This window comes from Ovis aries, chromosome 3, assembly GCF_016772045.2.
Source record: "Ovis aries strain OAR_USU_Benz2616 breed Rambouillet chromosome 3, ARS-UI_Ramb_v3.0, whole genome shotgun sequence".
Classification (NCBI taxonomy): Eukaryota; Metazoa; Chordata; class Mammalia; order Artiodactyla; family Bovidae; genus Ovis; species Ovis aries.
In genome coordinates, this window is record NC_056056.1 from 164,471,133 (window position 1) to 164,496,836 (window position 25,704).

The following is a 25,704-nucleotide window of genomic DNA, read 5'->3' on the forward strand; positions in this document are numbered from 1 at the left end:
TTCAGCCATTTCCTTATGTTATATCATAGGGAAATGCTATGGATCATTCCATAATGATTTTGTGCTTATATATATATAGAGAGAGAATTGTATTTTAAGAGCAAAACCAATACAGTATTGTAAAGTAAAATAAAGTAAAAATAAAAATTAAAAAAAAAGAATATTGGATCCAAAACACCATAAACAATTATATTTCTGAGAATCAACAAAAGAAGACAGAAGAGATAAAACAATTATTTATTGTTTCTCTGGTAAAAGTTGCTGTGTGTTTCAGTTATAAATTTTCATGAAATCAATGGTTTGGAGGACAATATCTTTCTCATAATACCCTTAAATGCTTGTTTCACCTGCTGGTTCCGTAATGTATAAATAAATGGGTTCAGCATAGGAGCCAAGGAGGCATCAAGCATAGCAACCCCCTTTGTCAAAGCAATCCTTTCCTTCACTGAGGTTTTCACATACGTAAAGATGCAGCTTCCATAGAGGGATTGAGACAACAACATATTGGAGAAGAAGACTGAAAAAGCCTTTTTCATTTGTTGAGTAGAGATTCTCAGAATTGATCTGAGGATATAGAAGTAGGAGAGGACACTCAAGGTGGACATGAGCGTCAGCACAGCTAAAACAAAACTCAAGAGCTCTAGTGTGCTGGTGTCTGTGCAGGAGAGTTCCAATAAAGGAAAGGAATCACATGTGAAGTGGTAAATGACATTAGAGTCACAGAAATCCAGCTGCAGCCCCAAGGTCAGTGGTGGAAAGATCACTAAGAATCCAGCCAGCTAAGAGCCGCCTACAAGCTGGTAGCAGATCTTGTTACTCATGATGGTCATATAATGCAGAGGTTTGCAGATAGTCATGTAACGATCATAGGACATAGATGCCAGGAGAAAAAACTCCTGAACTGAATAGAATCAAGAAAAATAGCTGAGCTACACAAGTGTTATAGGAGATAGATTTGTCTCCAGGTAGAATGCTCATCAAAAATCCAGGGATACAGACAGAAGTAAATGAGATTTCTAAGAAGGAGACATTCTTGAGGAAAAAATACATGGGAGTCTTCAGATGGGAATCCAGCAGTGTAAGAATGATGATAGTCAGATTTCCACAAACACTCAGCACATATGTGAGAAATGAAGAAAATCACAGCTTGTATTTCTATATTATCAGTCAGACCCAGTAGGATTAAATCTGTCACTGATGATCTGTTTCTCACTTCTGGCTGTTGATTTTTGGCAAATCTTGTGGCATAATCAAGACAGACAACAGTAAATGGGTTAGACAAGCATAAATATTAACATCTTCTTTTTAAAGTCATAATTGTGTCTTCACCAAAATTATGTACATTCTTCATTTCTTCCAGTTTCATTATTCATCTTAGATTTGTGTCTTTTGTTTAATATAAGTCTTATTACTCTGCATAATGTCCTTTGATTTCTTGCTACATGTTCACTCTGCTTTCATTTACCATAATTGCTACTTGGGAAATCTAGTGATTGAACATGAGCTCTTCTCATGCTTCACTGTTGAGCTAACATGGAGAGAAACTTTCTCTTTTGTTATTTAAGCTTTTTAGGATAAAAAGTACTAACTGATGATGGCAATAATTGGTCAACCCAAATCTAATTAATATAGGTCAGTGACATTCTGATTGCTCTCTGAGAAAATAGCCAATCATACACTTACTTATTCATATATTTCCCATTTCTTCTAAAAATTAGAGTATAAGTCATTCTAATGCTGTATTTAGAACATTTATGTATATTAAAATGATTCATATAAATAACATAAAATATTTTGTAACCAAATACTTATATCATTTTCACATATATTAATGAGGCCTCTGAACACCCAAATTTCTTTTTGCATTACTTAACATGAAAATTTAAGTTCACGTTTTTACTTATTGGTTCCAGGCATATGTGTAAGTCACTTCAATCATGTCTGACTCTTCACAACCCTATGGACTGTAGGCCACCTGGCTCCTCTATCCGTGGGATTATCCAGATAAGAATACTGGAGTGAGTTGCCATGCTCTCCTCCAGGGGATCTTCACAACCCAGGGATCAAACCCACGTCTCCTGCGACTCCTGCATTGCAGGTGGATACTTCACTGCTGAGCCACCGGGGAAGCCCTCATGGTTTCATAATGCCTAATAATTCCTTTTGAAAATCTACCAAACAATGGTATAAAGCAACATGTTCACAAAGTATGCTAATGATCTCTAAGAATGATTCACAAGTGAATTTAGATGAGAAATGCACAAATACTTTACAGGTATCTAAGTGACTTAGCAGCAGCAGCAGCAGACCTATTGTGGACACCAACACCAAGAGTATTCACATGTCCTTCTAAAGTATAAGTGTAATTTAAGGAAAGCAACCTATGCTGCACATATTTCTGCTAATTGCCATTGAAAGTGCTAAAATCTAGAAATCATCATTTAAACTTCTCAACTATTTAGATTGTTGATTTTAACTTTAATATTAATATGCATATATATTTATGTGTATTCTTATGTATTCATATATATGAGAGATACAGGCATCAGAGTATCAATGCTATATAACATATAAAAGCTGAAAACAAATGAAAATAAATTGTGAATACTTACATAAAAATTGATCATAAATCACCATTTAAGGTTCTCAGCTATTTAATTATCAATATGCTATTACATTAATATGTATGTATATTTATGTGTATACATATATATTCATGTGTATGAGAGACAGGCAGCAATCAATGTTATATAAGATAGAAAAGCTGAGCATCCTATGAAAATAAGTTGAGAATATTTATTGTCAAATGCTTGATGGTTAATTATTTAAAGTGATATATTTGATTCTCTTAAATCAGAAGTGATCAATCATAGATATATTTCCTTCCCTCCAACAGAGCTATAAATCCCTCATAAATACCTTTTTATCCCATCTCCAAATACCTAATGAGATATTTCCCACATATCTTTTCCCAACATTGTCCAAAAACCTGGAATCTTGAAATATTTTATGTGTCATATTGACGTAAATCTCTAAATGAAAGTTTACTGCTATTAATGCTGCAAATTTGAGAATATTTCTTTAATAGGCTTCTCTGATATTTTGAGGTAGGTGGGCATATCCATTTATTTTCCTTTGAAAAGGAGTCAGCTTAGCACCTTTAATGTGCTTTGCTACATATAACTTCATAAATATTCCTTGAGACAAATTTTTAATGACTTTTGGGGTAAACAGCAATAGGGCACTAATGAATAATGTACAAGATCTGCTTTGGCAATCATGTTTTAATTGGTTGATCATGGGACCTATGGTGCAAGGGAAGTTTGAGGAATTCATGCAGCTGGATGTTAGCCAATATTGGAGGAGAACTGAGGCTAAGCAAACCAACACGCTCTGATTTTTATTTTCATATGATCTAAGCATGATTCTTAAATGGTGTGCAGAAATCTGTTTAATGTGAAAAATAAGGTACAGAACGATTAAAGAAGAACAACAGGTTCCATGGGCTGTGAAACGTTAAAATTACGAGGACTTTTTAAGATAGAGCATTGTAGCAAATATTTCTTTAGAATGAATTTGTCTTTCAATACTTGAGCAAAGTCACTAAAATTAGAAGCACATCAGATTTCACTTTTACATTTACTTATTTCTTCTGACTTCTGAGTATGAAATCCAAGACACATTTATATAAAGAATACATATGCAATGTATATCAAAACTATTCTTTATGGGGTCACAAAGAGTTGGACAGTATTGAGTGACTAAGCACACACATACATAGCTATTCTTTCCAGGTGAGCACATTAAGTGCAGTTTATCCCACTGTGACCAAATTCAGTGTTATCACACACACACAGTGAGCTATCTGGAGAATGGCCACCTAATGTCAACAGTAGAAATAATATCTGGGCTGTGGGATTTTGGATCATTTTAATTGTGTGGTTTTGTGTGCTTTTTTTCTATCAATATAGAACTATCAATCTCCCCCCCCCCCAAAAGAAATATGCATTAGTGTAATATCTTCTTAATGAACATATTATATAAGTAAAATCTATTCAATAACTTTTTTTACAATCAATAATAACATTTTAGTACTAGAAGTCTAATCAATGTTATTAAAATACATCACAATGACAATGTCAAATATAACATGAATAAAAACATCACAACATGTATCTTTATCTTTCCACTTCAAAGAACTTGTTTTGCCTTCATGTGATCTTACTTTTAAGAAAATCTACTTGAAGTGTATATTTATTTTGAAATATTTACCTTCACTGGTAAGTGTTCTTAACAAATACACATTGTTGATACATCTTTAAACACATTCTAATTTTGGAAATTTTCCCTTGACACTTAGTAATATATTATTAGTTCCCTTGTCACAAAGTAATATTTAAGCATTCAAAGTGAGCATATGCATTTATAATAGTTACATAGTTGAATACCATTTTGATGTTCAGTTGCTCAGTTTTGTTGGTCTATGTGACCCCAGTGACTGCAGCATGCCAGGTTTCCTTGTCCTTCACCATCTCCTGGAGCTTGCTCAAGCTCCATAATCAACCAAATTATTACTTTGGGGTATTATGAATGATCAAAAATTTCTAAAATTAAATCATGTATTAGAATAAGTCACACACATACATTTTTATATAATTGTTCTATTTCATTTTGAATGTAGATTCTACAAATGAAATTACTTTTCCTTCTTAAAATTTTCATACATATTCCTATACAACTGTTTGTATTTATCTCATATGTTTATAAGAATGGCTATTTTACCATAAGCTCAGTGCTACAGGATAATTTAAACTAATATCAATGTTGTGAAGAAAAAAATGTCTGGGTGTTTGTCTCTGAATGGATATTCTATTTTGGTAATATATTATTGATTTCATGATTTTAATTAAGGTCATTTACCCTTCAGTGTGATGTTTACCAAGTCATGACTTCATGATGAAATTTGAATATGAGATATAAGGCCCCACGTACTTGGTAGAAGTGGCTTATTCATACTGATAGGGCTCATTATTGTAAAATAGAATTTTATGGTAATATGAAAATCTGAAAAATTGGTAAAAAGAGGTACACAAAAAAGAGAAATATCACAAACATTTAGTTTTAAGGGGTAAACTGAGAAATAAAGCACTAAATAAGGGAAAAGAGAAGAAATAAATGTAGTTCTTCAATAAAAATCAAGACATTGAGAAGTTGGATAAATTTGTGCCCATCACTGATTAGTCAGAGCTGGTTTTTAGGGGAAGAGGAACCTCATCATATATCTGCTTGTCTGGTTTAAAGCAAACCATAGCAGCAAAAATACAAGAAAAAAGCAATGATATTCATTTTATATACTAATCTGTTTTCTAAAGTACTGTTTCATTAGTATATACTTGCTAAGAATGTGTTCACCTCTACATGAAAATTTAAGCACTGAAAACTTTTTTAAAAAATTAAATTATTTTTATTTATTTTTGACTGTGCTGGGTCTTTGTTGCTGACTGTGAGCTTTTCTCTAGTTGGGGCAAGCAGGGAATACTCTTTGTTGCAGTGTCCCGGCTTCTTACGGCAGTGTTTTCTCTTGTTGCAGAGCATGGGCCTTAGGCGTGGGAGTTTCAGTAGTTACTGCCCCCCGGGCTCAGTAGTTGTGGCACAGGCGCTTAGTGGCCCCAGGGCAAGTGGGATCTTCCTGAACCAGGGATCAAACCTGTGTCCTCTGCATTGACAGGTGGATTTTTAAACAATGGAACATGAGGGAAGTCCGTGAAACCTTTTTAAAGGCGATTCTTTCACAATGGGTTTTACTACATCTTTTGACTCTGATTAGTAAGATTGCAAGTCTGATGAAGCATGACACTTGGACAAGGCAAAGGGCCAATTCTTTCCTTTCATAAATCTATCTGGTCTATGCTATCCTTTTAAGGTGGCTCAGACAGTAAAGCATCTGTCTACAATGTGGGAGACCTGGGTTCGATCCCTGGTTAGGGAAGTACCCTGGAGAAGGAAATATTAACCCACTCCAGTATTCTTGCCTAGAAAATCCCATGGACGGAGGAGCCTGGTGTCCATGGGTTCGCAAAGAGTCGAACATGACTGAGCAACTTCACAACAATCCTTTTAAGAGTATCTGTAAGTGGCTATTACCTTAGGAAGTGCTTCTATCTCTGGAAGTAGACATGTTTTCCATACAACCAAACTGGCAAAATGAAGTTGGCTGAAATAAAATTGAGTGGTTACTCCAAAACTACTTCTCATTGTCAAGCAGGATTTTCTGCCATCTCCACCTACATCTCAGTTGACAATGTGACCCAGACTATGTGACTGAAATTAATCACTATAACAATAATAATAATAAATGTTAACATTATTGCACCATTACTCAATTACTAGCAGTTTTAGATGCTTAAACTATATGTAACATAACAAATCTATGATTAAACAGAATTACTGACTTTCCTTTGCATGTGAAAATTTTGCAACCAAGAGAATTCAAGCTACAAACGACAAAACTAGAGGCAAATCTAGACAACTTAATTCTAGCGCATATATATATATATATATATATATAAGCAGCATCCTATGGCTATGAAACATAGTTCATGGTCAGGGATCAAAGAGATGATTTTTTAATTGACATCTACTCAGAGGGGTATCAATAAGCTTCTTCCAACTGATACTTCTATTGAACTGAGTGGCAGGGAGTCTTGCTTTTTATCATGAAGTGAAAAGGATGAACTGAAGTCTACAAGGAACTGTACTATTTCTTATGTGATGAAGAACAATTTATTCTGGAAGAAGGAAACAAAATTAAACCAAATGAAGATAGATTAAAATCTTTAACAGAGAAAAAGGGAAACATTTGAGAGAAATTATGAGCAATAAATAGTCATGGGACAAGCGAATCTGTCTTTCCAGCTCCTGAGTTAAGCAGAATTTTCTGGGATCCTACAAATCTTCCTGAGTTTTTTGTTCTATATCTTATTTCCCCCTTAACTTCATTTTACTTTTAATGTTTATTTGGCAAGCAATATAATCTCACATAATATATTGGTCAAATCTTATAAAAGTTTATTAGAGATACCAATAGAGAAAAAATACTATTAGCTAGTATTTGTATGTGTGAAGTAAGATTCTCATAATGGAAAATATTTCCAAGCCAAATACTGCCATCTCTGTATATAACTACCTTCTAAAAATCTGTTTACATGATATTGCAATTTCTTAAGTATTAGCTCTATAAAAGTTCTGTATTCAAGAAATAGTTAAAAGAAATATTTCTTATTAAAGAAATAGTTTCTGCATTATTTTTCTTATCTAAATTCTCATACAATGAATTGCTAAAAACAAATATAAATGTAGAAAAGTATTTTTCCATTACTAATCTGTTGTCCTGATGACAAATACATAGAATATTTTAAAATTTTTATGTAGAATGTAAGTAAATTGTAACTTAAATTTCGTGCTCATTGCCTAACTCCTATATTACTTAGTTATTTGTACACCTTTACGACTGAGTTTCCTCTATTTCACTTGATGAAAACCATTAAAAGTATAGTATGTGTAAATATATATAGAGAGACATATATATGAGTATATACACATAGAACACATATATACATATTTGCATGCTTCTAGAGACATGAGTATGTACTTTTGAATTTAGACATATATGAATTAATAGTAATTTTATTCTGCTCAAGTATTTTAGGTGATGTTTAATGTCATGCATGTTATTTGAAATTAATAAATGGAGCTTCTCATGTAGCACTAGTGATAAAAAGCTTGCCTGCCAATGCAGGAGTTTTAAGAGATGTGGGTTCAAACCCTGGGTTACGAAGATCTCCTGGAGGATGGCATGACAACCCTCTCCAGTATTCTTTCTGGAGAATCACCTGGACAGAGAAGCCTGGCGGGCTACAGTTTGCTGGGACGCAAAGAGTCTGACGTGAATGAAGCGACTTCGCACTCACACACATGTTAATATATGAAGGGCCTTTAGTTCTAAATTTAAGCTTATAATATGAAATTGCATAAGAACATTCCGAAATGATACTGTGCTAAAGTTTATACGAGGAAGATTTACAATAAGAATATTAAATTCAAAATAGCCTAAACAATACTGTTTCTATAAAGAAATAGAATAAGGTAGAATATATGTTAGAAAAGATATTATTCATTGGTTCTATAGTTAAAATTGTATTTGTTTTAGTTAAAATTTAAGTCAGGTCAATGTTTTGAGAACAGCATCTTTCTTACAACATCCTTAACCGCTTGTTTTACTTGCTGGTTCCGTAAGGTATAAATAAACGGATTGAGCATAGGAGCCACAGAGGTATTGAGCATAGCTACTCCCTTTGTCAAAGCAACCCCTTCCTTTGCTGAGGTTTTCACATACATGAAGATGCAACTTCCATAAGAGATTGAGACAACAATCATATGGGAGGAGCAGGTTGAAAAGGCCTTTTTTCTTTGTTGAGCACAAGGGATTCTCAGGATTGTTCTGAGAATGTAGGAGTAGGAGAGGATTACTAACATCAAGGTAGACATGAGCGTCAGCACAGCTAAAACAAAGCTCATGAGTTCTAGTGTGCTGGTGTCTGTGCAGGAGATTTGCAGTAAAGGAGCAGAATCACAGGTGAAGTGGTCAATGATATTGGAGTCACAGAAATCCAGCTCCAGCCCTATGGTCAGTGGAGGAAAGATCACCAAGAATCCAGCCAACCAAGAGCCGCCTACAAGCTGGTAGCAGATCTTGTTACTCATGATGGTTGTATAATGCAGAGGTTTGCATATAGCCACATAACGATCGTAGGACATAGATGCCAGGAGAAAAAACTCTGTTGAACCAAGAAGGATAAAGAAAAAGAGCTGAGCTGCACAAGCATTATAGGAAATAGATTTGTCTCCAGTTAGAATGCTCATCAAAAATCTAGGATTACAGACAGAAGTAAATGAGATTTCTAAGAAGGAGAAATTCCTGAGGAAAAAATACATGGGCGTCTTCAGATGGGAATCCAGCAGTGTAAGAATGATGATAGTCAGATTTCCACAAACACTCAGCACATATGTGAGAAACAAAAAGAAAAAAATCACAGCTTGTATCTTGGGATCATCAGTCAGACCTAGAAGGATGAACTCTGTCACTGATGTTCTGTTTCTCATTTCTGCTGGCTGATTTTTGACAAATCTTACTGGCAGATACAAGACAGTAATAAATTGATTAGATAAGCATAAATGTCTGCACCTGTTTTTCAAGTAATAATTTTATTTTCACAAAAAGTTTCTGGACTTTTATATTCACTTTCCCAATTTTATTATACATCTTAGGAGTGTTTCTTTTGTTTAATATTAGTCTCATCTGTAGGATGTAATGTCCTCTGATCCTTACCTCATGTCTATTGTGTCTTCATTTATTACTCTTGTTACCTGGAAAATCTAGTGATTGAACATGAACTCTTCTCATGCTTCATTGTTAAGCTAAAATAAAGAGGAAATTATGTTCTCAATTTGTCTTTTCCAGGCATTAAAACTCTGACTGATAATGGAAATCAGCGATCAGTCTAAACTTAATTAATATTTCATAGGGAAAATTCTAAATGTTCTTTTGGAGAAGTAGTGAATACTACCTCTGTTATTTATTACCCTTTTTAAAAAATACAAATACCAAGTCACTATAATGTATTATAGACTTTTATTTATATCAAACTATGGTTTATATAATATTATCCATATTTTAAAACCCAGTAGTCCATTCAATTTCCAGAAGTTAGAATCTCTTAACTCTTACCTTTATTCTTGATTTCTTAAAAATATGACTTTTCATGATATGCAATTAATGCAGTGACTTTTAATAGATTGTTTAAAAATTTCTAATAAAATAAGTTTTACAGATTGAGTTAATAGCTTAAACAATATATTTACAAATATGTTAATGAAGAACAGAAATACTCATATAAAATTAAAATATGAAATATGCAAACACTTTGTATATGTCATTTAGAACTATCTTGGACATCCAGGCCAAGAATATGTATCAAGTTTTTGTAAAGTGTGATTATACCAAAATTAAGGAAAATGTGGTGTGTTCTACACATTGCTGTTAATGATAGAAATCACCATTTCAAATATCTTTATATTTCAGTTTATTGGTTTACCTATTGAATATATATGTAAGATAATATATTGTAATATTATTATATACACTGTTTGTAATTATATGTATCAGAGAAGAGAATCACAACAGAGAGTCATAATCAATGCTTTATAATAAATAGAAGCATCAGATTAAAATAAACAGAATACTTACATATGGTCAAAAGACTGATGATTTGTGTGACATATTGAGTACAAGATAATGTGCTCAATTAAGATAAATGAAAAGAAAAGTAGTAGTCTAATGCTTCATGGAGAAATAACTATTCTCCCTGTCTTTCCATAAATCTCTCTATTCTTCCACAAAACCCTTCAAGTTTCAGGAGCTAAATAGCTAATGGAACAGTTTTCTCATATTATTCTTCACCATTTGTCCCAAATATGGAATCCTGAACATATCCCACCAGCTATCTTAGCAGCAACATTTTCATGTGAAAGCTAAAAATGAAAAACATTTGAGAAATCTTTTGTAACAAGCTCTTCTGATATTTCACAGAAGGCCATTTCCATTTATTTTTCTTAGGGAAAAAGAAAACCTAGAAAATTTAAAGTGTTTTGTTACATAAATTTTTTTTTTTTTGCTTCAGAAATATTATTTGAGATAAATCCTTAATGACTTCTGGGAAAATAATAATAGGGCACTGATGAATCATGCACAAGATTAGCTTTGGTGAGTATCTTTTAATTGATATTATGAGACCTGTGTCCCAGGAGAAAGTTGAGAAAATTATCCAGCAGGGTGATGGTCAAGTATTTGGTGAGGTGGGAAGTGTAGTGAAAATAAGCCAACATTTCCTGATCATATTCTTATGATGGATATATCCTTCACAACATATGGTATATGTTTAAAATATGAAAGCAAAACAGACAGAAGACTATTAATGAAGAAAGACATGGTCTCATCGTGTGTAAAATAACTTTAAAATTATTAAATCTCTTGAGTTGCATCATTTCAGCTATACTCCTTAAGAAGTACTTCTACTTTCATCAATTGAGCTAAATAACTAGTATACACCAAAATCAGAAACAACTGAAATTTCACCTTTATGTTTCTGTATTATTTCCAATGTATTGGCATAGAATCTAAGATACACTTTAATATTTACCCAAACTGCTCTTACTAATGAACAAATGAGGCACAGTTCATTCCACAGTGAGTAAATACAATGTAGAAAAAGAAAACTTCTTCAAAATGGCATCTTGTTGTTGAATATATCATATAAGTGAAAACTAAGATACTTAAATTACTTTTGTGTACCCAATAATGATACTTCAAAGCAGTCTTAATTAATAGTTGAATTATTAGATATTTTATCACCACTTTAAGTATAAATATAATTATAAAAACAGAAAATGATGTTTTTCCATTTTAAAGAATTTGTCTTCCTGTGATATATACATTACTTCAAGCACTTGATAATTAATAGGAAATCTTCATTTTAGCCAATAGTTGACCATTGGCTATGGGCTTCCCTGGTGGCTCAGTGGTAAAGAATATGCTTGTAAATGTAGGAAGGGTGGGTTCAGTCCCTGGGTTGGCTTTAAACCCTGAGTCGGGTTTTCCACATTGGATTTTTTTTTATTTCAATTTTTAATTAAACTTCACATTTAATTTCAACATTTCCATTCCTTCTAATTAAATGGTGTGAGATACTTACAATGATTGAAAATGGTAAAGGCATGTGATTTATCTTTGAATTTACCTTGAGTACCAATAATTGTGTTCTCTGATCCTTATATATGTATGTTAAATAGGTGTGTAAGCATCTTGCACTGTTCAGTAATTTCATGGACTAAGCTTTTTATGTTTACGTTCTTCTGACTATTTAATGTTAAAAATTTTCTGATGTTATGATATGGCCAAACAAAGGTCACTGCATGTGATATAAAAGCAGTTATCCCTAATATTTAGCAATAATGATCTCATTAATAATTAATATTTAATAATTAGTCATAATTTCTGTTGACATCACTCACTGGAAGAAATCACCCACCAAACAGCTGCAGTCTCTCACAATTCCAGTTTATTGCCTAACAAGAAGAGTATAACTTGGAAAAATATAGATAAATACTTCTGATGAAGCAGAGCTGGGAGCAAGTGATATGGACAACTTAAAATAATCTATTTCAGAGTAGAGGATAATTTTTTTTTCAAATATTTTTAACATAACTTATTTATATTTATTTAATTTATTTATTTTTAATTTTTATTTTATGTTGGAGTATAATTGATTAACAACATTCTGTTAGTTTCAGGTGTACATCACAGTGATTCAATTATGCATATACATGAATCTATTCTTTTTCAAATTATTTTCCCATTTAGGTTACTACAGAATAGTGAGCAGAGTTCACTGTGGTACACAGTAGGTCTTTGGTGGTTATCTCCTTTAAATATAGCAGTGTGTACATGTCCATCCCAAACACTATCTGCAATCTGTTTTTTCCCCTTTACATATGTTGAATAGCTGACTCAATAGAAAAGGAAATAAGAGTAGGGAGGAGACAGAGTTCTTTGGTAGAAATAATCATAAAGCATGGTTTTCTAAGCCTTGAATTTAGGTTCCATTCATTAACTGTGGGTTATTGTGAATTTTATTTTGAATCATTTATTTCTCATGTAGGATCTGAATAGCTATCTAGAGCTTTCAACTTGTCGTTTGAAATTAAAGACCAATATTAAAATCACACCCCAGAGTCTCCCTATGTTTGCCAACTGTGGAATAAATGATACATAGAGCTGGGAACATTATAGGGGGGAAAAAAGTAACAAATACAGAGAAATACTTTTGGAAGTAAAAAAGTGAAATATAAAAGGAGCTATAAAATAACTGAAATCTTTGACCACCCTATTTAATTTGAATTGTGTCCTCCTTTCCTTACAGTATATCAGTTTTGTTCATATTATTTTCACTTACTAAAATACAAAATAATTTAATTTTCAATTATGTTGACTGTTTGAAGTCTGTTCCTGCACTAGAAATAAACTCTACAATATCAAGAGGTTTTGTGTGCTTTGTTCCCTTCTGTATATCAACCATCTGAATCAATGGTTTGTGTTTATGTGTTCTTTATTTGTGGTTTCAGCTACAGATTTCATAATGATTAACCCACTCCAGTGTTCTTGCCTGGAGAATCCCAGGGATGGCAGAGCCTGGTGGGCTGCTGTCTGTGGGGTCACACAGAGTTGGACAGGACTGAAGCAACTTAGCAGCAGCAGCAGCAGTGCTTGATTGATAATAACATTGTTTTGGTGAAAACAAGTCCTGGACTTGTTTTACCTACTGGTTCCTTAAGGTGTATATAAAGAGATTCAGCATGGGAGCAACAGAGATATTAAGTACTGCTAACCCCCCTTTTTAAAAAATATAAATTTATTTATTTTAATTGGAGGTTAATTACTCAAAGCCACACCTTCTTTAGCAGATGTCTTGACATACACGAAAATACAATTCCTGTGAGAAATGGAAACCACAATCATATGGACAAGTAGAGAAGGCCTTTTTCCTTTGCTTGGCAGAAGGGGTCTTCAGAATTGTTCTAAGGATGTGTAAAAGAGAATCACCAAGGCTAAAGTTACCATGAGTGTGAATGCTGCTAAGAAAAATGCCATAAGTTCTAGAAACTTTGTGTCTGTGTAAGCAATCACTGCGAGCCGGCGCACTGAGCATAGGCGGCTGCGGGCTGACGCACTGAGCGCAGCCAAGAGGAGCTACCACACGTCTGAGGTCAGGGGCAGCGGCCTAGAGTGCCAGGCTGCTATGGCGCAGGAACGACCAAGAGGAGCTACCCTGTGTCCAAGGTCAGGGGCGGCCAAGAGGAGCTACCCTGCGTCTGAGGTCAGTGGCGGCCAAGAGGAAATACCCTGCGTCTGAGGTCAGGGCTGGTGGCTGGGAGGAACAACCCGAGGAATGGGGGCTGTGCAGGCACAGTAGGGCCAAGAGGAGCTATCCCACATTGAAGGTCAGGAACAGCAGCGGTAAGGAGATACTGATCGTCCAAGGTAAGGAGCAGCACTGTGCTTTGCTGGAGCAGCCGTGAAGAGATACCCCACATCCAAGGTAAGAGAAACCCAAGTACAGTGGTGGGTGCTGCAAGAGGGCATCAGAGGGCAGACACATTGAAACCATACTCACAGAAAACTAGTCAATCTAATCACACTAGGACTACAGCCTTGTCTAACTCAATGAAAGCAAGCCATGGTGCAGGGCAACCCAACACGGGCGGGTCATGATGGAGAGGTCTGACAGAATGTGGTCCACTGGAGAAGAGAATGGCAAGCCACTTCAGTATTCTTGCCTTGAGAACCCCATGAACAGTATGAAAAGGCAAAATGATAGGATACCGAAAGAGGAACTCCCCAGGTCATTAGGTGCCCAATATGCTACTGGAGATCAGTGGAGAAATAACTCCAGAAAGAATGAAGGGATGGAGCCAAAGCAAAAACAATACCCAGCTGTGAATGTGACTGGTGATAAAAGCAAGGTCCAATGCTGTAAAGAGCAATATTCCATAGGAACCTGGAATGGCAGGTCCATGAATCAAGGCAAATTGGAATTGGTCAAACAAGAGATGGCAAGAGTGAATGTCGACATTCTAGGAATCAGAGAACTAAAATGGACTGGCATGGGTGAATTTAACTCAGATGACCGTTATATCTATTACTGCGGACAGGAATCCCTCAGAAGAAACGGAGTAGCCATCATGGTCAAAAAAGAGTCCGAAATGCAGTACTTCAATGTTATTTCAAAAACGAGAGAATGATCTCTGTTCGTCTCCAAGGCAAAACATTCAGTATCACAGTAATCCAAGTCTATGCCCCAACCAGTAACGCTGAAGAAGCTGAAGTTGAACGGTTTATGAAGACCTACAAGACCTTGTGGAACACCCCAGAAAGATGTCCTTTTCATTATAGGGGACTGGAATGCAAAAGTAGGAAGTCAAAAAACACCTGGAGTAACAGGCAAATTTGGCTTTGGAATGCAGAATGAAGCAGGGCAAAGACTAATAGAGTTTTTCTAAGAAAATGCACTGGTCATAGCAAACACCCTCTTCCAACAACACAAGTGAAGACTCTACACATGGACATCACCAGATGGTCAACACTGAAATCAGATTGATTATATTCTTTGCAGCCAAAGATGGAGAAGCTCTATACAGTCAACAAAAACAAGGTCAGGAGCTGACTGTGGCTCAGATCATGAACTCCTTATTATCAAAGTGAAGTCACTCAGTCGTGTCCAACTTTTTGGGACCCCATGGACTGTAGCCCACCATGTTCCTCCTTTCATGGGATTCTCCAGGCAAGAATACTGGAGTGGGTTGCCATTTCCTTCTCCAGGGGATCTTCCCAACCCAAGGATCGAACCCTGGTCTCCCGCCTTGCAGGCAGACGCTTTAACCTCTGAGCCAACAGGGAAGCCCTCCTTATTACCAAATTCAGACTCAAATTGAAGAAAGTAGGGAAAACTGCTAGCCCATTCAGGTATGATTTAAATCAAATCCCTTATGATTATACAGTGGAAGTGAGAAATAGATTTAAGGGCCTAGATCTGATAGAGTGCCTGATGAACTATGGAATGAGGTTCGTGACATTGTACAGGAGACAGGGATCAAGACAATCCCCATGGAAAAGAAATGCAAGAAAGCAAAATGGCTGTCTCAGGAGGCCTTACAAATAGCTGTGAAAAGAAGAGAGGTGAAAAGCAAAGGAGAAAAGGAAAGATATAAGCATCTGAATGCAGAGTTCCAGAGAATAGAAAGAAGAGATAAGAAAGACTTCTTCAGCGATCAATGCAAAGAAATAGAGGAAAACACCAGAATGGGAATGACTAGAGATCTCTTCAGGAAAATTAGAGATACCAAGGGAATATTTCATGCAAATATGGGCTCCATAAAGGACAGAAATGGTATGGACCTAACAGAAGCAGAAAGTGTTAAGAAGAGGTGGCAAGAATACACAGAAGAACTGTACAAAAAAGATCTTCACGACCCAGATAATCATGATGATGTGATCACTAATCTAGAGCCAGACATCTTGGAATGTGAAGTCAAGTGGGCCTTAGAAAGCATCACTACGAACAAAGCTAGTGGAGGTGATGGAATTCCAGTTGATCTGTTTCAAATCCTGAAAGATGATGCTGTGAAAGTGCTGCAGTCAATATGCCAGCAAGTTTGGAAAACTCAGCAGTGGCCACAGGACTGGAAAAGGTCAGTTTTCATTCCAATTCCAAAGAGGGGCAATGCCAAAGAATGCTCAGACTACCGCACAATGCACTCATCTCACATGCTAGTAAAGTAATGCTCATAATTCTCCAAGCCAGGCTTCAGTAATACATGAACCATGAACTCCCTGATGTTCAAGGTACTTTTAGAAGGGGCAGAGGAACCAGAGATCAAATTGCCAACATCCGCTGGATCATGGAAAAAGCAAGAGGGTTCCATAAAAACATCTATTTCTGCTTTGTTGACTATGCCAAAGCCTTTGACTGTGTGGATCACAACAAACTGTGGAAAATTCTGAAAGAGATGGGAATACTAGACCACCTGACCTGCCTGTTGAGAAATCTTATGCAGGTCAGGAAGCAACAGTTAGAACTGGACATGGAACAACAGACTGGTTCTAAATAGGAAAAGGAGTACGTCAAGGCTGTATATTGTCACCCTGCTTTTTAACTTATATGCAGAGTACATCATGAGAAATGCTGGACTGGTAGAAACACAAGCTGGAATCAAGATTGCTGGGAGAAATATCAATAACCTCAGATATGCAGATGACACCACCCTTCTGGCAGAAAGTGAAGAGGAGCTAAAAAGCCTCTTGATGAAAGTGAAAGAGAAGAGTGAAAAAGTTGGCTTAACGCTCAACATTCAGAAAACAAAAGACTATGGCATCCGGTCCCATCACTTCATGGGAAATAGATGGGGAAACAGAAGAAACAGTGTCAGACTTTATTTTTTTGGGCTCCCAAATCACTGCAGATGGTGACTGCAGGCATGAAATTAAAAGACGCTTACTCCTTGGAAGAAAAGTTATGACCAACCTAGGTAGTATATTCAAAAGCAGAGACATTACTTTGCTAAGGTCCGTCTAGTCAAGGCTATGGTTTTTCCTGTGGTCATGTATGGATGTGAGAGCTGGATTGTGAAGAAGGCTGAGTGCCAACGAATTGATGCTTTTGAACTGTGGTGCTGGAGAAGACTCTTGAGAGTCCCTTGGACTGCAAGGAGATCCAACCAGTCCATTCTGAAGGAGATCAACCCTGGGATTTCTTTGGAAGGAATGATGCTAAAGCTGAAGCTCCAGTACTTTGGCCACCTCATGCGAAGAGTTGACTCATTGGCAAAGACTCTGATGCTGGTAGGGATTATGGGCAGGAGGAGAAGGGGACGACAGAGGATGAGATGGCTGGATGAAATCACGGACTGGATGGACATGAATATGAGTGAACTCCGGGAGATGGTGATGGACAGGGAGGCCTGGCGGTGTTGCGATTCTTGGGGTCGCAATGAGTCAGACATGACTGAGCGACTGAACTGAACTGAAGCAATCAGTAGCATAGGAGAAGAGTCACAAGTGAAGTGATCAATGATGTTGGAATCACAGAAACCCAGCTGGTAGCCCATAATCAGGGTCGGGTGGAGGAGGGAAGATAATTAGGAAATGAACCAGCCAGGAGCTGATTACAAGCTGATTACAAGCTGGTTGCAGACTCTGTTACTCATGCTGGTTGTGTAATGTATAGGTATACTGATAGCCACATAATGATCATAGGACATCACCGGCAGAAGGAAAAACTCTGGAGGGCAGAATTAAAACAAACAAACAAACAAAAAAACCACTTGTGTCATGCAAGCATTATAGGAAATGATTGTGTCTCCTGTAGCAGGGCTGCTCAGAAACCTAGGAATACAGACTGTGGTGAATGAAATTTCTAAGAAAGTGAAATTCCTGAGGAAGCAATACTTAGGTGTCTTCAAACAGACACTGAATAGTTTTAACATGATGATGTTCATGTTTCCACTTACACTCAGTAAGGTGAACAACATAAAGAAGAATATTACAACTTGTACTTCTGGGCCATCTTTAAGTCCCAGAAGAATGAATTCTCTGATTAATGCTTTATTTGGCATGACTAAACTCTGAATCCTGCAGGTCTGGAGGTAAAAATAAGAGTGGATATCAACTCCTTATATGATTTCAAATACATTTATAGCTCTCTTATTCTGTGCAAAGAACAATAAAACATGCATTAATAGGAAGTGACAAAATTTTATCCATCAGAACAATGCAAAAATTCTTATTAGAATTTGTCTAGTAGGGAAAAAATTAATCTGTGTTTAATAACCTTAAAGTAAGCCAGAAAGAAAAACACCAATACAGTATACTAACACATATATATGGAATTTAGAAAGATGGTAATGATAACCCTGTATGTGAGGCAGTAAAAGAGACACAGATGCATAGAACAGACTTTTGGACTCTGTGGGAGGGAGAGGGTGGGATGATTTGGGAGAATGGCATTAAAACATGTATACTATCATGTAAGAAACGAATCGCCAGTCTAGGTTCAATACAGGATACAGGGGGCTTGGGGCTGGTGCACTGGGATGACCCAGAGAGATGATATGGGGAGAGAGGTGGGAGAGGGGTTCAGGATTGGGAACTCACGTACACCCGTGGTGGATTCATGTCAATGTATGGCAAAACCAATACAGTATTGTAAAGTAAAAAAACAAAACAAACAAACAAACAAACAAAAACTTAGAGTTTAATCTCAGCTGTTGATAATTCCCTGCTGTATATTTTTGATTACTTATTAAAACACAGTAAGTTGTTTTTCACAGTCATAAAAATGAGTAATAATGATAAATACTTAGCGTACTTCACTGGGAAGTAGGTCATTGGGAAGATTAAACAAGTTACTAAGTATATAGTATTTCTGAAAACGTAATGTGCATAAAATTCTACATGCTAATTTTTCTATTCAAAAATTTATTTTTGATTTGGAATGCATTCTTTTTCTAAATAAGTTGTGATTTAGTCATAGTAAAAAGTTAAAGAAAAAATATCGTATTTATGAGCAATTCATTGAAATCAATTCTATTCTGCCTTTATGCAAAATTAACTCTATTCACTCTTCTTTAACTAAAGGTGATGTGAGCACAATGTTAGCCCCTTGTTAGCCCAATGTTAGCCCATAAACAAAGTTACAAAGTAAAATTTCCTGTTGGACTCCTTAAATATAGTCAATCATTAAACAATTATAGAGATCATATTGTTTCCTATAAGAGTATATACTTATTTCAGAAAGTTATTGCATGACAACCTTTATTAAGTTCTGCTTTCAAAAATAATAATTTGATAGCTGTATTGTTTATTAAACTAGTTTTGAAGGATGCAATAGGGAAAGAACGTATATTAGAAGGAAGATAGTAACAGCAATGATAACAGTAATTAATTATACAACAAAGTATAATGAGTTTTATTATGTGTTATTATCAATATTATTCATATTATAACAAAGATGTAAACAGCCTTTTACTCTGTGCCCAAAATGCTTTTGGTTGGTCCTTTTAAGAGACTCATTATGCAGATGAGGGAACTGACTGAAAAAATACTACCTGACTCCCTCCTCAGGCAAGTGTGATACATTTATGAGCTCAGCTCTGACAAATTTACAAAGCTATAGGCAGAGAAAATACTGCAAGAATTGATAGAGTGCCTTCATGCTGCATTTTAAAGAGAGTAATTTTAGAGATATATGATTTCAAAAAGATAATTAATGATGTAGATAAAGAAAAAACACACTCACCTTTATGATAGTCGATAGAATCGAGTCATGGTTTAAACCTGAATATTTTTCTAATTATCAATAATAAGAGAAACATGATGTTTTAGGTAGAAAAGATTTCCTTCATTTTGACATATTTTATAAAATTAATTCACATTTGTGCACTCATGATTAAAAATTTAAATCTTTGGTTTGCATTTTCCTAGTCATAAACCAACCATTCTCAAATACCCAATCTGTGAGGATGAAAAAATCCAGTCAGCAAACATCCAAAAAATTGTTTTTGCAATTTAAATGTCATATGTTTTATGACTTTTCTGATATTGCTCAGTGATATAGGTTTCCCAAAATGCTTTTCTCCAACAGAAACTGACCCATTTAATATATTTTGAGTATACTGTTACAGATGAGGTTTTTTTTTTTTTTTTTTTTTTTTGAGGGAAACATAAAGAAAACTTCTCTGAGGAAGAAAAACCAAGGCATCTATAATGCAATTAATTTTAGCTACAATTTTTAGTAAGGTTCCTTGGGAGCCATTAGGTATTGAAGGACTATAGAATTCTATCTATAATATTGGAGTTTGCAGGGAACAAAAGGAAAGACTGATGAAAAAATTATTTCTTGGTTATTTTTCAAATATTTTTCTGATCGTTGTTTTAAAAGAGAGACTCTCATTGACTCTCTTGCAAATTATTGTGAGAACAATAAATGTGTGGTAAAAATTTATTTGGAGCCTAGAAGAAATACCTTACCTATGTGGTTATATAGTACAAACAATGGTGAAAAGGTGTTTTTTGTTTTTGCTTTTCCTTTCTTTTTTATTTTTTTTTTTATTTTTTTATTTTTATTTTTATTTTTTTTAGTTGCTCAGTCATGTCCAACACTTTATGACACTATGGACTGTAACCCACCAGGCTCCTCTGTCCATGGAGAGTCTCCAGGCCAGAATACTGGAGTGGATTGCCATGCCCTCTTTTTTTTTTTTTTTTATGTATTTTTTTTTTTATTTTTTTTTTATTTTTTTTTAGTTTTTTATTTTTTAAATTTTAAAATCTTTAATTCTTACATGGATTCCCCAACATGAACCCCCCTCCCACCTCCCTCCCCATAACATCTTTCTGGGTCATCCCCATGCACCAGCCCCAAGCATGCTGCATCCTGCGTCAGACATAGACTGGCGATTCAATTCACATGATAGTATACATGTTAGAATGTCATTCTCCCAAATCATCCCACCCTCTCCCTCTCCCTCTGAGTCCAAAAGTCCGTTATACACATCTGTGTCTCTTTCCCTGTCTTGCATACAGGGTCGTCATTGCCATCTTCCTAAATTCCATATATATGTGTTAGTATACTGTATTGGTGTTTTTCTTTCTGGCTTACTTCACTCTGTATAATCGGCTCCAGTTTCATCCATCTCATCAGAACTGATTCAAATGAATTCTTTTTAACGGCTGAGTAATACTCCATTGTGTATATGTACCACAGCTTTCTTATCCATTCATCTGCTGATGGACATCTAGGTTGTTTCCATGTCCTGGCTATTATAAACAGTGCTGCGATGAACATTGGGGTACATGTGTCTCTTTCAATTCTGGTTTCCTCGGTGTGTATGCCCAGAAGTGGGATTGCTGGGTCATAAGGTAGTTCTATTTGCAATTTTGTAAGGAATCTCCACACTGTTTTCCATAGTGGCTGTACTAGTTTGCATTCCCACCAACAGTGTAGGAGGGTTCCCTTTTCTCCACACCCTCTCCAGCATTTATTGCTTGCAGATTTTTGGATCGCAGCCATTCTGACTGGTGTGAAGTGATACCTCAATACAGCTGATGTTCTCTTTGGAAAAGGTCATACATTTTTAATGAAAGATTTAATAAAGTATTACAGATTTCTTCAAGTAAATATTTTGCATACTTGGATTTAGAAAGGAACAGATAAAATGTGTCACCAAAGATAGGGTGTATTAAACTTTAATTTTGGTTAAAATTAATTAACATAATGGTTTCTAGACTTCAATTAATGGTGTTATAGGGATGCCAGTCCACTTGGTCTGTGTTCTACCAAGCTAAAATAACAGCTGTTTTACTTTGCATGATAGGGAGTATTTGTAGGGCTGAATGTAATGATTATGGTAAATAGGGCTCTATTTTCAGGCAGAGGTAAAGAAAAGATAACACCTAATAGTATGACTCTATCTGGAGTTCAGTTCACTTCAGTTCAGTTGCTCAGTCCTGTCCGACTCTGCAACCCCATGGACTGCAGCACACCAGGCTTCCCTGTACATCACCAACTCCTGGAGTTTATTCAAACTCATGTTCATTGGGTCAGGAATGCCATCTGACCATTTCATCCTCTGTTGTCCCCTTCTTCTCCCACCTTCAATCTTCCCCAGCAACAGGGTCTTTTCAAAATGAGTCAGCTCTTCATATCAGGTGGCCAAAGTATTGGAGTTTCAGCTTCAACATCAGTCATTCCAATGAACACTCAGGACTGATCTCCTTTAGGATGAGCTGGTTGGATCTCCTTGCAGTCCAAGGGACTCTCAAGAGTCTTCTCCAACACCACAGTTCAGAAGCATCAATTCTTTGGTGCTCAGCTTTCTTTATAGTCCAACTCTCACATCATACATGACTACTGGAAAACTATAGCCTTGACTAGGTAGATCTTTGTTGACAAAGTAATGTCTCTGCTTTTTAACAGGCTGTCTAAGCTGGTCATAACTTTTCTTCCAATGAGCAAGGGTCTTTTAATTTCATGGCTGCAGTCACCATCTGCAGTGATTTTGGAGCCCAAAAGATAAAGTCTGCCACTGTTTCCACTGATTCCCATCTATTTGCCATGAAGTGATGGGACCAGATGCCATGATCTTAGTTTTCTGAATGTTGAGCTTTAAGCCAACTTTTTCACTCTCCTCTTTCACTTTCATCAAGAAGCTCTTTAGCTCTTCTTCACTTTCTACCGTAAGGGTGGTGTCATCTGCATATCTGAGGTTATTGATATTTCTCCCAGAAATCTTGATTCCAGCATGTGCATCATCCAGCCCAGCATTTCTCATGATGTACTCGGCATATAAGTTAAATAAGCACGGTGACAATATACATCCTTGACACACTCCTTTTCCTATTTGGAACCAGTCTGTTGTTCCATGTACATTTCCAACTGTTGCTTCCTGACCTGCATACAGATTTCTCAAGAGGCAGGTCAGGTGGTCTGGTATTCCTCTCTTTCAGAACTTTCCACAGTTTTCACAGATTTAGTGAATACAGGATTCCTTTTTCTAACGTCTGCTTGTTTAGGAAATGTATAATATAATGGATCAATAAATTAGCCACTTAGTGTTACCACCACTTTTGAAACCAAGTCTAAGCCAGGACAAGAAAACTTACATGTTTAGACCTTCTCCTTTTAATATTGAGTGAGTTCCTTGATTTCTTCAAGAAAATTAGAGATACCAAGGGAACATTTCATGCAAAGATGGGCTCGATAAAGGACATTTCAGCCAAAGGCTTTGACATAGTTAATAAAGCAGAAATAGATGTTTTTCTGGAACTCGTTTGCTTTTTTGAAGATCCAGCAGATGTTGGCAATTAGATCTCTGGTTCCTTTGCCTTCTCTAAATCCACCTTGAACATCTGGAAGTTCACAGTTCACATATTGCTGAAGCCTGGCTTGGAAAATTTTGAGCAATACTTTACTAGCATATGAGGTGAGAGCAATTGTGTGGTAGTTTGAGCATTCTTTGCATTGCCTTTCTTTGGGATTGGAATGAAAACCTTTTTCAGTCCCATGGCCACTACTGAGTTTTCCAAATTTACTGGGATATTGAGTGCAGCACTTTCACGTAATCATCTTTTAGGATTTGAAATAGCTCAGCTGGAATTCCATCACCTCCACTAACTTTGTTCGTGGTGATGCTTCCTAAAGCCCACTTGACTTCACATTCCAGGATTTCTGGCTCTAGATGAGTGATCACACCATCGTGATTATCTTGGTCATGAAGAACTTTTTTGTACAGTTCTTCTGTGTATTCTTGCCACCTCTTCTTAATATCTTCTGCTTTTGTTAGCAAGGAGAGATAAGAAAGCCTGCTATTCATTATTGTTTTGTAATGCAATGGCTTATAGATAGCCACATAACGATCATATGGCATGACAGTCAAAAGAAAAAAATCTGTTGAGCCAAGGAATATGAAGAAAATGTCCTGGGCCATGCAAGAATTATATGAAATGGTCATATCCCCTATTACAATGTTGACCATAAATCTAGGAATACAAACTGCAGTGAATGAGATTTCTAAGAAAGTGAAATTCCTAAGGAAGAAACACATGGGTGTTTTGAGGTGTGAGTTTAACAGAGTAAGGGTGATAACTGTCATGTTTTCAGTCACAGTCAGTATATATGTGCAAAATAGAAATAGAAAAATGAAAACATTTAGCTCTGGATCATCTGTTAATCCCAGAAGAATGAACTCTTTCGCTGAGGTGTGATTTCTCATTTCTTATTGCTTACTTCTTCCTGGTCTGTAAATACAAACAAGAAACATGATTTAGTGAATACAGGATTCCTTTTTTCTAACGTCTGCTTGTTTAAGAAATGTATAATATAATGGATCAATAAATTAGCCACTTAGTGTTACCACCACTTTTGAAACCAAGTCTAAGCCAGGACAAGAAAACTTACGTGTTTAGACATTCTCCTTTTAATATTGAGTGAGTTCCTTGATCTCTTCAAGAAAAATAGAGATACCAAAGGAACATTTCATGCAAAGATGGGCTCAATAAAGGACAGAAATGGTATGGACCTGACAGAAGCAGAAAATATTGAGAAGAGATGGCAAGAATACACAGAAGAACTGTACAAAAAAGATCTTCATGACCCAGTTAATCACGATGGTGTGATCACTCATCTAGAGTCAGACATCCTGGAATATGAAGTCAAGTGGCCCTTAGAAAGCATCACTATGAACAAAGCTAGTGTAGGTGATGGAATTTCAGTCCATCCTAAAGGAGATCAGACCTGGGTGTTCATTGGAGGGTCTGATGTTGAAGCTGAAATTCCAATACTTTAGTCACCTGATGCGAAGAGCTGACTCATTTGAAAAGACCCTGATGCTGGGAAAGATTGAAGGTAGGAGGAGAAGGGGATGACAGAGAATGAGATGGTTGGCTGGCATCACCGACTCAATGCACATGAGTTTGGGTGTGCTCCGGGAGTTGGTGTTAAACAGGGAGGCCTCGTGTGCTGCAGTCCATGGGGTCGCAAAGAGTTGGACATGACTGAGTGACTGAACTGAACTGAGCGGATTCCCTTGAAAGGACTAATAATCATGTTTGTATAAGAAAAATATGTTTATCACATGTAGTTAACTTTCTTTTCAGAATTTGATCATATGGGTAAAGAAGTTGCATAATACTGTAAAATGTTTTGTTTGTTCGATCACCACATGTATAATGATTTTTCTGAAAATGAAACATTTTGAAATTTGTCTTTTTTTTATTTCTTTCTTTCTTTATTTATTTTTAGTTTTTTATTTTTTAAATTTTAAAATCTTTAATTCTTACATGCGTTCCTAAACATGAACCCCCCTCCCACCTCCCTCCCCATAACATCTCTCTGGGTCATCCCCATGCACCAGCCCCAAGCATGCTGTATCCTGCGTCAGACATAGACTGGCGATTCAATTCTTACATGATAGTATACATGTTAGAATGCCATTCTCCCAAATCATCCCACCCTCTCCCTCTCCCTTTGAGTCCAA

The 25,704-nt window shown here is 36.0% G+C and overlaps 1 protein-coding gene and 2 pseudogenes across 1 annotated transcript; all 3 read right to left on the bottom strand.

The window, feature by feature from the left end:
• Window positions 1-284: 284 nt before the first annotated feature.
• Window positions 285-3,549, bottom strand: LOC101111624 (olfactory receptor 6C76-like; annotated as a pseudogene).
• Window positions 3,550-8,226: 4,677 nt separating this feature from the next.
• On the bottom strand, window positions 8,227-9,162 carry LOC101111875 (olfactory receptor 6C76). The gene has a single exon (XM_004007490.1). The coding sequence runs from the start codon at window positions 9,160-9,162 to the stop codon at window positions 8,227-8,229; it is 936 nt and encodes a 311-aa protein (XP_004007539.1).
• Window positions 9,163-13,571: 4,409 nt separating this feature from the next.
• On the bottom strand, window positions 13,572-24,204 carry LOC105614917 (olfactory receptor 6C65-like; annotated as a pseudogene).
• Between the last annotated feature and the right edge of the window lie 1,500 nt (window positions 24,205-25,704).

Excerpts from the sequence above, each read along its gene's own strand:
- LOC101111875 (XM_004007490.1), bottom strand. The coding sequence starts at position 9,162 with ATGAGAAACAGAACATCAGTGACAGAGTTCATCCTTCTAGGTCTGACT.